Genomic DNA, 12,985 nt, shown 5'->3' on the forward strand with positions numbered 1-12,985 from the left:
AAAGACAATCAGTCAATAAGAATAGTCACAGTTTGGGGATGATGGATTGTTGTATGAGAGGGCTGAGGATGGTGAAGATCAAAGAAAGGTTAGCATAACTCTAAAAGTCTAAGAAGTATGATGGTAAGAGTCATAGAGAAGTCATGAAGTAGAGAGTCTAAGAAACCTTTATTGAGACCTCACATACAGTGATTTTAATGTTTAACATAGACCATTTATTTTAGGTGGATTTAATAATTTGATGCTTGTCATTACGGTTAATTTGTTTTCTCTGATCTCTGCTAGAAGGCAGGAATTACATTTCAAATGGACAACCATTTGCCAAACCTTGTCAATCTCAATGAAGATCCTCAGCTATCAGAGATGCTGTTATATATGATAAAAGAAGGAACAACGACAGTTGGAAAGTATGGACCAAACTCAAGCCATGATATTCAGTTATCTGGGGTGCTGATTGCTGATGATCACTGGTATGTCATTCTTCTAAAAATAAAAAGGCACCTGTTCATTTTTAAATAGGCTTCTGTATCTTGGTAATGTATGGTTTCCTTCACATGAGGCGTTCATTTATACTGATTCTTTGGTATAATTCTTCAAATGCATCTTTTAGCCAAGGCAAACTGACATTCTGAGTGTTTCGCAAGGAAGATAGGTTAATTACTCTCAGTGTGAGGTACAGTGTAATGCTATTTCTGTTTTGGTGTATGTGATCTCTTGGTTGAGGGATCATTTCTTTTCTTGGAATGATAATCATTGACATTAAACTAAACTTCCATCCATCTTTTTTTATTTTTTAAGTTTATTTTAAGTAATCTCTACACCCAATGTGGGGCTTGAACTCACGACCCCAAGATCAAGAGTCACATGCTCTTCTGAGTGAGCAAGCCAGGCACCCCAAACTTCTCTCCACCTTACATGGCAAGATTTTTGGTTGGACTGAGAAATTAAAAGTTCTTTGTTCGATGTGAATTTTGTTCATATGAATTGAATGATTATATACATATTGTTGGGATGACAGTGTACGTAAACTGTTTTGGCTCCGTGTTGTTTTCAAGATTCATTCATGTTGATGTTCTTTTATTTTTACTGCTGTGAAGTATCTTATTAGGTGTATTTATCTATCTTTTATATTATTACAGTATATCTCTTGTCGATAGACATTTCGATTGTTTCTAATTTTTTGTTACCATGTTACTGCTGTGTCTATTCTTATACATGCCTCTGGGTACAAATGTGGAGAGTTTCTCTAGAGTAAGTTTCTCAGATGATAAACTGAGATGTGAGCCCTCAAGTGGTAGCCAGTAGGAACTTGGGAGGCCTGACCTACCAGACCAGTCATGTTTAACTGTGAGCAGCCTTTCCGTTTACCCTGATCTGCTGTATAAATATTATGATGGTCTAATTATGCTAAAATAATATTAATTTTTAAAGTTTGAGAAACACTCTTAGATTATATCTAAGAATACTTGAGATTATAGGATATGTTCTTATTCAACTTTACTTCAAAGTAATTTCAAATTGTTTTCCAAAATAATTTTCCATTTGTTTTCCAAAGGGTTTTCCAAATTAGTTTTCCAAAATTAGTTTTCTAAATTTGTTTTCCAAGATGATTATGAGTTTTTACTTCCATTGGCATTGAGAGTACCTATTTTTCTATATCCTTGTCAACACTTGGTATGCTCAGACTTTAATTTATGCCAGTATGGTAGACATGATATGGTATCTCATTGTGGATTCTTTTTGCATTTCTTTGACTAATGGTCTTTCATGTATTGGCCATTTTCGTTTTCTTTTATTTTTTAAATGTTTATTTATTTTGAGAGAGAGAGAGAGAGAGAGAGAGAGAGCAAGTGGGCGAGGAGCAGAGAGAGGGGGAGAGAGAGAATCCCAAGCAGGCTCTGGGCTGTTAGCGCAGAGCCCAATATGGGGCTCCATCTCACGAACTGTGAGATCATGACCTGGGCCAAAATCAAGAGTCGGGCGTTCAACCACTTGTGCCACCCAGGCGCCACTAGTTTGTCTTTCTGTGGCTTGCCTATTTATGTCTTTTGTCTGTGTTTTAGTTGGATTGTTTTTTTACTTGGTAATTTGTAAGAGTTCTTTATATATTCTCATTGCCAAGCCTTTGTTTTGTGTGTTGCAAGTATCTTTTTTTTCCAGTGTGTAGTTTATCTTTTCACTCTCTTATTGTGCCTTAGGATGGATCAAAGTTCTTCATTTTATTGTAGTACATAGCATCAATCTTCTCCCTTTACAACAGTTGTGTCTTCTTTAAGAAATCATTTCCACGCTGAGGTCATAGAGATGTTCTAAATTTTCTTCTAGATGTTTTGAAGTTTTGCTTTCACATTTAAGTCCTTAAGTAGTTCTGGGGTTTTTTGTTTGGTGTGAAGTAGGGATCTAAATTCATTTATTTCTCATGTGAATCACCAATTCTCCCAGTATCATATATTAAATAGTATAATTGCTTCTTTTGTGATCTGTAGTGTTCATATAAAAATTTTCCAAAAATATGGGAATCTTTTTCTTCTCACTAATACTCTCCATAGTCTTAATTATTTGAGCTTTATAATGTCTTTGTATCTAGTATGGCAAATCCCCTTCTTCAGGTCCTTTTGTTCTTCTATTAGTTCACTGCTTTCTATAACAAATAAATCTATTATTTACACCAGTGGCAAAGATACATAACATAATCCCGAAGTGTTAATGGTCCAGTAGGGGACTAGGAAGTCCCCTGCTTGCCTGGCAGTCTGTATTTCCCCTTTTAGTACGCTCATCACTATAGTCTTACTCACCACACAGTGAGCTTTATGACAGCTGGGTTTGTGTCTGTCTTCGTTGCTGAGACATACCTAGTACATGGGGGCTTAATGAATGAAAGAACTTCAGTAGCTGTCAATGTGTATTAATGTTACACGGGTCTTGCATTCTTAGTGCTTAGAAGTAAAGTCCACTTATAGTTTGAATCCTAAAGACAAGCTTCTAGCATTTAAAAAAAAATTGTTTTTAAGTTTATTTATTTTGAGACAGAGAGTGTGGGAGGGGCAGAGAGAGACGGAGAGAGAGAATCTCAAGCAGGCTCTGTACCATCAGTACAGAGCCTGATGTGGGGCTTGAACTCACGAACTGTGAGATCATGACCTGAGCCAAAACCGAGTCAGACACTTAACCGACTGAGCCACCCAGGCGCCCCAAGCTTCTAGCATTTAAGTTGGTCCTTGAAGGACGGAAGCAATAACATTCTTCCTATGTTGAAGAAATGACTCAAAAGAGAGAAGCTGATGTCAAGGCAAATTCAGGTTTCTGATATGGATGGTTGAGTATAAGATAGGATTCTTATGGGGAAACAGTGATGGATAAAGAATGTTGGTGGTTGAAGCCAGATTGTGGAGAGTTCAGAATGCCAGCAGGCCAAGGAATTTTGATGTTAGAGTAGATAGACCTAGGAGAGAGAAGGAATCAGAACAAGTAAATATTGTTTAAATCTTTACCTGGCTAAGACCCTAGACTGGTAGGAAGGATGTATTGCTTAGGGGTGAGCTATTCCTTCCAGATTCTTTTCTCTAGATGCTCCATTTGAACCGTTATTCTTTAATTATAGATCTTGGAGCCGAATCGACAGCTAGAGGTTTTGGGTTAGGACTCAGCTTTTGCTGCTGTTTTTTCCTCTCTGTCAAGTTAATCCAAAGATGACTTTGGAGTGTCTTTCCTATTCTCTAAATAAAAAGACTCAAAGGAACATGTAGCATTTATAGCTGATTTTCCATAGTGTCAGGGTCTAGTTAATTAGATTTAAGGAGTCTAATCTAAGCATCTAAGTGCTTCCATGCTTTTCCTTCTGTATTACCCTACTTTTCATGAGAAGAGAATGTTTGTTTTCCTATGCATCTTTAAAACTCCTACATAAAACCAGAAATTAAAAAATAAAACACTTAAAACTGTTTCATTCATAGGTCACTATTGTCAATCTTCTAATGTTTTTTTCCTTGAATTTATTTCATTTTATTTTTGGGGAGAGGATTGGTATTTTTTAAAGTAGTTGTTTTCAAAATATATATAGTGAACATCCTTCCCACCACTGGTGGACAGAATTGCTAAATAAGCCAGGCTTTTTTTCACCAGAAGTTCAAAATATAGTTGGAGGAAAATAAAAGAATTTTAAGTTTTTTTGGTCAGAAATTGATACGAACCTTAACACCAAAGGAATAGCCCAAGCAGGATGATTTCATATTGCCCGTTTCTTACTTTTTCATCTGTCTTGTAATTATAACAATGTGCTTCTTATCTTAACAGTATTATAAACAATTCTGATGGGATAGTGAGTATCCTCCCGGTTGGAGAGGCAAAGACATATATAAATGGAAAACATATTTTGGAATCCACAGTATTACATCATGTAAGTTAGCTGGTGATAAAAATATAACAAATTGTTTCACTTTGGGCAAGTTGTTTACTTCATGTGAATCCCAGTTTTCTCCTAAGATAAAGTAGTGAACTAGATTAAGGATTTTTTAGTTCTAAAATTATCTTTTCTATTAATTTACTAATTGCCTTTGTGTAAAGACACAGGTTGTATCAGTGTAAACCAGTACCTGAAGAGCTGACCACTGATAACATCATTATATGTCCAGTAAAGAGCTGGGCTTTGGAATTAGGCCAGACAAGGCTGAAGCCCTGGTCATTTGCTAGGTGATCTTTGAAAAAAATTATTTAACTAGGGTGATTATATATCACCCAAAGCGGGACACTTTTGAGAGCATTTTCTTTTCTTTTCTTTTTTTTTTTTTAATGTTTATTTATTTATTTTTGAGAGAGAGAAAGCATAGGCCGGGGAGGGGCAGAGAGAGAAGTAGACACAGAATCTGAAGCAGGCTTCAGGCCCTGAGCTGTTAGCACAGATCCCGATGCAGGGCTTGAACCCACAGACCATGAGATTATGACCTGAGCTCAACCGACTGAGCCACCCCGGTACCCCGAGAACATTTTCAATAATTACAGTGGGAGAACAGGCATAAACCAGTGTGTTGCAGACAAAGCAAGACATTTGGTCACTTCATATATATCCTACTTTTCGGGGTAGGGGAGGCTTAAATGAAATAATGTATAGCTCTTAACACAGTGTTTGCAAATTGTAAGCTCAGCAAGTGCTTATTGTTAATTAAGTTCTGTGCTCTTTAGCTTCCTCATTCCTGAAGTTGAAATAATAGTAGTGTCTCATTGGGTTGTTGTGAGACATAAATGAGATAATGTATATGTAAGTTGTTTAACACAGTGATTGGCATATAGAAAATATTTAATGTTAGTTGCTATGATTTGTATGTTTATTATTACCATATTAGATTATATTGAATTGTTGAGATTAATGATTTGTCCCATGTAAGTTTGTGGTTCAAACTCACCTCAAGTAGTAAATTTTTTGTGTGCTTTAGGGTGATCGGGTGATTCTTGGTGGAGATCATTATTTTAGATTTAATCATCCAGTAGAAGTCCAGAAAGGAAAAAGGCCATCTGGTAGAGATACTCTTATAAGTGAGGGTCCGAAAGACTTTGAATTTGCAAAAAATGAGTTGCTCATGGCACAGAGATCACAGTAAGTATTATTGTTAATAAGAAATAGTAAGAATATGAGAGCAGTCTACAAGAGAGAGTTAATCATATTGTGTGTCTCCAGTATTAATTCTTTGGGTGTTAGTTTCTGGTGATATGATCTTTCTCTTGGCACATTCATTCATTTAACAGCATTTATTGAGCAGATGTTATGTATCTGTCACCATACTAGGAAATACAAAACATGGCTGAAAGTTAACTACTCCCCTGGAGGAATTTATCATCTCATGGTCTGAGAGATAGTTGTGATAGAGTTCCAGGACAGAGTCCTGCACTGTGTGCAGTTTATGGAGTGAGGGGTACTCCTAGCCCCAACCAGGAATCAGCAAAGTTTTCTAGGTGATAAGAAGACATCCAATGGAATGGAGTCCCAAGAGACTGTTAGAAGTTAGCCAGCAGAACAGGGAGAGTGTAACCTTTTTTTTTCTTTGCCCCATTTTTAGTTCCTGCAATATTGTAGGATTTCTAATTTAAGCAGTATCCTAGTAAACTAATTGGTGAAGTATACATAAATAAAATACTATGGAGTTTGGACTTTATCTTAAAGAATATGGAGTCATTAAAGAATTTTAAGCAGACAAGAGACAGACATGATCAGAAATCACGGTTTTAGAGCTCACCATGAGCCAAGTCTGGAGAATGGATTCGAGTCAGAGTGAGTGTAGATTGCAAATGCAGTTCAGAGATTGTCGAAGTCAGAGAAGTACAGTGTGGTGGGATCTGAGAGAGAGTATCAAGGAGGAAGAATCAACCAGGCTTGATGAACAAAGAAGATGAAAAGAGGAGGAATCAGAATGACTGTTATGGACTGGGCTAATCCTACTTTATCTTTTTTTTTTTTTTTAATTTTTTTACATTTATTTATTATTGAGAGAGAGACACAGAGCATGAGCAGAGGAGAGGTAGAGAGAGGGGAAGACACAGAATCTGAAGTAGGCTCCTGGCTCTGAGCTGTCAGCACAGAGCCCGATGCAGGGCTCAAACTCATGAACTGTGAGATCATGACCTGAGCCAAAGTCAGTCGCCCAACCAACTGAGCCACCCAAGCATCCCCCTACTTTGTTTATCTTTTAAAAGTCTGAACTTGCTTTTGCTCTTTTTAAAAAACATTATGGTACAATATAATGTAACATAAAATTTACTACTTTAACCATTTTAAAATGTACATTTCAATGGTATTAAGTATGTTTGCAATGTGTACAGCCGTCAAACTATTCATCACCCCCAAATGAAACTCTGTACCCATTAAACTGACTCTCCATTCTCCCTCTGGCCCCCCTCCTGCCCTGGGCCCTGGTCACTGCTAGCCTCCTTTCTTTTGCTATTCTTTTTTTCAGTAAAATTGGGAATGGAAATTTCTATACAGTACTTGCTAAAGCGTTGATTTTATTGGGAAGAAAGAAGCTTTTAGTTTTCTATATTTCTTGATGCTTTTTCCCTTACATATTGAAAGATGACAATACTAATTTAATGTTTTGACTTATCAAAATGTCAAATTATTATAGATGGTTGAAAACATATACTATCTGTTTTATCAGCTCTCATATTATTTTTAGTTATTTCAATTTTTTCCTAATCTATGACTTAAACGTGAATTAAAAGTTACTGATATTTGAAATAAAATTTTTGTAGTAACCATTATTAAACATAAAATTTTATGTTTATTGTAATGTTAGCTATAAGATTTACTGCAGTGTTCACTATGACATCATATTTTTATATGACTTATTTTCTTTAAGATTAGAAAAATATATTTACTTAAATATCAGGTATCTGCTCTAGTAACCGAATTAGAAATAAGCAAATTTTTATCCTTTTATATTGCATGGTGTAAACAATTCTAAGAGCAGTAAAAGTTTAAGAATACTGTTGGTTGAGTATGGGAAAATTTTGAGTTTAAAATTTTTGTTTAGTGGAAACATTTTAAATTGATTAAGAACTATGGTATATAGAGGATTCTTAATATATTCTGTGAATATCTTGCTACTTTGTAGACTTGAAGCAGAAATAAAAGAGGCACAATTGAGAGCGAAGGAAGAAATGATACAAGGAATCCAAATTGCAAAAGAAATGGCTCGGCAAGAGCTTTCCTCTCAAAAAGCTGCATATGAAAACAAAATAAAAGCATTGGAAGCAGAACTGGTAAAAGGCAGAACTGGTTTTCTCTTTCTCTGCGGGTGCACCCCAAGTAACGTATTGGCTGTAAAATCGATTGTATCCCTAGATATCAAAGATTAGAGATAAAACCACAGTGGGTCCTGGCTTTCTTTAATTTTACTTTAGAAAGCAAGTTAGCAGTAGACAAATGGCTGCTGGAAGATGAAGAAAAATCGAAAAGCTTCTGTTCTTTTTTATGAGAAGGCCCTTCTTGCCTGAAAGCTTACATCTTGGTGATGCTCACAGCTCTGCTCTCACATCATCACACAAATATTTCAAAAGGGACATCTTGCATTCCCACATCCCATTTTAGAGGAGAATGCTCTACAAGGTTTGACTTGTGATACTTATTCTAAGTTAGATCAGTCAGGCTGAATTAGGCAGAGGAACTACAGGGCAACTTTCTATTGGTGAGTGGATTTCTTACACACTGATTAAAGAAATGGACTCTCGTACACTTTTATATTATTTTTGGAAAAATGCTGTGTATTTTTGCCCTAGTTATTTTTTATTATTGTTCTTTAAAGAAAGAAGAGTCTCAAAGGAAGAAAATGCAGGAAATAAATAACCAAAAGGCTAATGACAAAATCGAGGAATTAGAAAAGGCAAAACAGCGTCTTGAGCAAGAAATATATGTCAACAAAAAGCGATTAGAAATGGAGACTTTGGCTGCAAAACAGGTAATTTCATTTTGTAGGTACTTGGCTGTATTCTGAGCAACAGTTTGATTTTTTTTTTTTTTTTAAGAACTTAAGGGACCTGAGAGGAGATGGCTGAATCTGGGTCTCCAGATGAGAAGGGCTCTTCTTTTTGTTTTGATTAAGATCACTTCATATATATATATATATATATATATATATATATATATATATAAAATTTTATACATTTTATACATATATACATTTTATACATTATATATATACATTTTATATATAAATATATATATGTGTGTGTATATATATATAAAATGTATAAAATGTATATATTTATATATAAAATGTATATATATAATGTATATATATACATATATATATATGTGAATGAAGGGCTTTTCTTGCCTGAAAGCTTACATCCTGGTAATGCTCACAGCTCTGCTCTCACATCATCACACAAATATTTCAAAAGGGACAGAGCTCTTATTTCTAGCTGGTTCTATTACCGTTTTTTTTTTCCTTGTTATGCTCCCACAACTGTCCTGTGATCAGTCATGCCAAATAATGTAAGTGAATGAAATAGTGCTAGGGCACAATATGTGGAAGGAAGAAAGACACAGCTCTAATACTGGGTCACATTCTAATGTCAGAATGAAGCTTTCTCCATCTGTGAAAAGAGTGGCCAGCAGGCTACTTGCCTGAGTGACTCTTAAGAGAACTCACAGTAGGGTGTTTGTTATCCCAGTTGTATGAACTCAATCACTGAAACTTTTGTCATCTCAGTGAGGACAGAGGCATCTTCCAGGCGCTGACTCACATTAATCAAGTTCACAAGACTGAAGCATAAAACCAGAATGTCAGTATTTTAATATCTTCAATTGCCTTTTAATCAACCTTTGGCTATTCTTTCTTCTTACATTAGTGGTTCTTAAAGTATGGTCTCTAGACCAGCTACATCAGCATTACTGTTCGAAATGCAGTCTGAGTCCCCACTCCAGAAACTACTAAATCAGAAGCTCTGGAAGCGGGGCCCAGAATCCATTCTAACAAGTCTTGCATGGAATTCTGACAAATACTAAAGTTTGAGAAGTGTTGTTTTTATCTCTGCTTTGATTCCTTGTATCTTAACCTCAAAGTTTTATCCTCAAGTGGCAATTTTCTTTTTCTTTTTTCCAAGTTTTGTGGCAAGACTATGGGTAGAAGAAAATACCTCTAGTAACCCCAAAGTTCTGATACAATAATGTAGTGATGGTACATTACCCTAGGACACAAAGTACCTAGTGAATCACTTGAGAGTCTTAAAAGAAAAAAAAAGCTGTTTAAATCTTGAAAACAGTAATTATTAATGGGCTATTTGTATCAAATGAGGTTTTCTTGGTGTCTTTTAAATGTAAGTCTATTTAGTCAACAAATGAACTCTTTTGAGCAGTTTTTTTCTCTTTTTTTTTCCTGAAGGTTTTTTTTTTACTTCCTATCAATGGGAAGAACAAGATTAATTTATGTCATCAGAAATTCCTAATGATTTTGTTACGGGGCAAATTTCATAAAGATATTTTATAAATCACTTTTTAAAAACATTTTTTGCTTAATAAAATATACAAAACTTGTATGAAAATGAGGTTTAATTATACTGTGTTACCATTATCAATTACAATTTCTCTTTTTGTATATTCTCATGTGTGGGTCTATGTGAATGAATACCAATTAGGCTTTAGAAGACCACAGCATCCGCCATGCAAGAATTCTGGAAGCTTTAGAAACTGAGAAGCAAAAAATTGCTAAAGAAGTACAAATCCTACAGCAAAATCAGAGTAATAGGGATAAAACTTTTTTAAGTGAGTATATGATGATTTTAGCAGGCATTTTCAAGTTTTATATGTTATTTCATATAATTACTAAAAAGTTACTTGCCTTTGTATATTACAAATGGTTTATTCTAGATGTTGCTGACCTTTTGGATCTAAATAAATAAGTTTGTAGGCATGACTGTTTTAGAATATTCATATTTTAGAATATTTAGTTACAAAGGCAAATAGTAAACAAAATTTCAAGTGTTATTTTAATGTGTAAGATGTTTTTATTTTTTTTAAATGCTTATTTATTTATTTTGAGAGAGAGAGTGAAAGCAGAAAAGGGGCAGAAAGAGAGGGAGAGAGTCCCAAGCAGGCTCTGTACTATCAGCACAGAGCCTGACGTGGGGCTAGATCCCACAAAACATGAATTCATGACCTGAGCCGAAATCAAGAGTCAGACGCTTAACTGACTGAGCCACACAGGTGCCCCATGTAACGTGTTTTTAAATACAATCTCTTTTTCTGGGGCACCTGGGTGGCTTAGTTGGTTAAGTGTCTGACTTCAGCTCAGGTCATGATCTCATGGTTCATGAGTTCCAGCCCCACATCGGGCTCTGTGCTGACAGCTCAGAGCCTGGAACCTGCTTCACATTCTGTGTCTCCCTCTCTCTCTGCCCTGCCTCACTCGTGTTCTCTTTCTCTCTCAAAAATAAATAAACATTAAAAAAATAATCTTTTTCTAATTTTTAGTTCTTGTATTTAAATGGAACCTAATCACTGTGTAGTTCATCTTCTTTTTCACTTGGATGTTATTTTTCACGTATACTTCTACACTGCTGTATAGAACACGCATGTTTTTAATGTAAATGTTTTTCATTATGGAAAATTTTCAACAAACTGTAAAAGTAGAGCAATTACTACAACAGATCTTATATCCCTATCATCCAACTTTAGCAATTACCAACATGTTCAGTCCTGTTTTGGTTATGCTCAGTCCCCTGGCCTCCTTGGACTGCTTTGACGCAAGTCTAAGACCTTCTACCATTTGATCTATCAACACTTCACTGTGTATCTCTGAATTAGATGAGGACTCTCTTTTCTCTCTTTCGCTGTCACTCTTTAACCATCACCATGATATTATTATCAAACCTAAAAAATTAATAATAATTTCTTACACTCATCAGATTTCTAGTCTACATTCAAATTTCCTGGGTTATATCATAATTTTTTTTTATATCTTGTTTGTTTGAATCAGGATACAAGTGTGATCCACATGTTGTGTTTGGTGGATATGCCTTTGAAGTCTCTTTTATTTATTTATTTTTATTTTATTTATTTTTTAAGTAGGCTCTACGCCAACATGGGGCTTGAACTCACCACCCTGAAATTAAGAGTCACATGTTCTACTGACTGAGCCAGCCAAGTGTCCCTTTTTAAGTCTCTTTTAATCTGTAAATTTGCTCTTCTTTTTTTTCTCTTTCCCCTTGTAATTTGTTTGTTGAAAAAATCAGGTTATTTATCCTGTAGTTTCCCACATTCTGGATTTTGCTGTTGTATCTCCATGGTGTTGCCTAACAGGTTCCTCTGCCCCTAGATTCCCCATAAAGTAGTTGTTATTTCTGCAGGCATGTCAGACTCACATTCAGTTTTTTAGCAGAGTATTTGGTAGTTGTATTGTATACTTTTTATAACTTCTATTTTTAAACACATTGAAAACTATTATATAATATAACTGTTGTTATATCTGTTGCAAGAGGTGAAAAAAATACACTCACTAATAAATCTTTTTATTCCTCTTAGGGCCTAAAAACAGTGCCTTGCAATGAATACTTGATTTTTTTTACCATGTGAATAATGAGTTTTATCCTTGCAAAAAAAAGTGTTCTAATGGAATATTGGTTATAAGTTTGAGTAATACAGAAAATATTTATGATAAAATCTGAAATGTAACTTAGGAAAGTGGAATTGTGGCCTAAGTTATTTCCCTTTTTTGTTTTGATGTCCTGAAACATATGTTTGTTTGTTTTAATTTTCAGGCAAAATAAAAAAAAGATTGTAGTTCTATATAAGTAAGGCTGTAGTATACTTTACCTAAAATTTTAAACAAATTAGAAGTTAGGAAAGAAATAAATGAGAAAAACAAATCTTTAAAGATAGAAGAAAAAGCATTGTCTTTGGCATTTCCTCTCTTACAAAATCTTTTCTGTATCAACTTTCTGTGTCACCTTCAGCACCTTTTTTCTGTATCTCCACAGGTGAAAGACCTCATTTTCTATGAAGAGTATTTTATTTCAGGCTTGAGGAAAAGTTACTCACATATTGCCCTTACTTTCTGCAATAAATAGTTAAAGCCATTTATTTGAAATCAATATATTTTTTTCAGGAGTTGGTCTGCCTAATGATAGAAGTTAGGGCTCATATGTGTATTTTGAATCTTCTCTTTGTGCTTTCTACTAGTTCAGCCAAATTGGAGCTCCATGAAACTCTCAATGATGATTCAGGAAGCGAATGCCATCAGCAACAAATTTAAAAAATATTATGTTTTTGGCAGGTGAGCAATTATCTTAATTATACAGTAATTCTTTGTTTTAAACTAACTGACCCTCATATGATTGCTTTCTAAATTTAGTTTCCATAAAGGTACAGTATCTGTAGTGCCTGCCTAGAACAGTATCAGAATCCCCAACAACACTCGCAGATACCCCTTTCCGGACTCACTCTGGAGTAAAAGACTTTCGACAATTGCCATACTGTACTAAGTATGCTTATAAAATA

At 34.9% G+C, this 12,985-nt stretch overlaps 1 protein-coding gene across 1 annotated transcript in view; it reads left to right on the plus strand.

Moving 5' to 3' along the window:
- The window catches only part of KIF14 (kinesin family member 14), a 52,810-nt gene that overhangs the window by 15,939 nt on the left and 23,886 nt on the right, over positions 1-12,985 (plus strand). The window contains exons 13-19 of the mRNA XM_053909085.1: positions 286-470; positions 4,294-4,396; positions 5,430-5,590; positions 7,602-7,749; positions 8,292-8,444; positions 10,126-10,252; positions 12,668-12,761. Of these exons, the coding sequence (XP_053765060.1) occupies positions 286-470; positions 4,294-4,396; positions 5,430-5,590; positions 7,602-7,749; positions 8,292-8,444; positions 10,126-10,252; positions 12,668-12,761 (971 nt within the window). The remainder of the gene's footprint in view (positions 1-285; positions 471-4,293; positions 4,397-5,429; positions 5,591-7,601; positions 7,750-8,291; positions 8,445-10,125; positions 10,253-12,667; positions 12,762-12,985) is intronic.

This window comes from Panthera pardus, unplaced genomic scaffold (genome assembly GCF_024362965.1).
Source record: "Panthera pardus isolate Hobbes unplaced genomic scaffold, ASM2436296v1 HiC_scaffold_21, whole genome shotgun sequence".
NCBI lineage: Eukaryota > Metazoa > Chordata > Mammalia > Carnivora > Felidae > Panthera > Panthera pardus.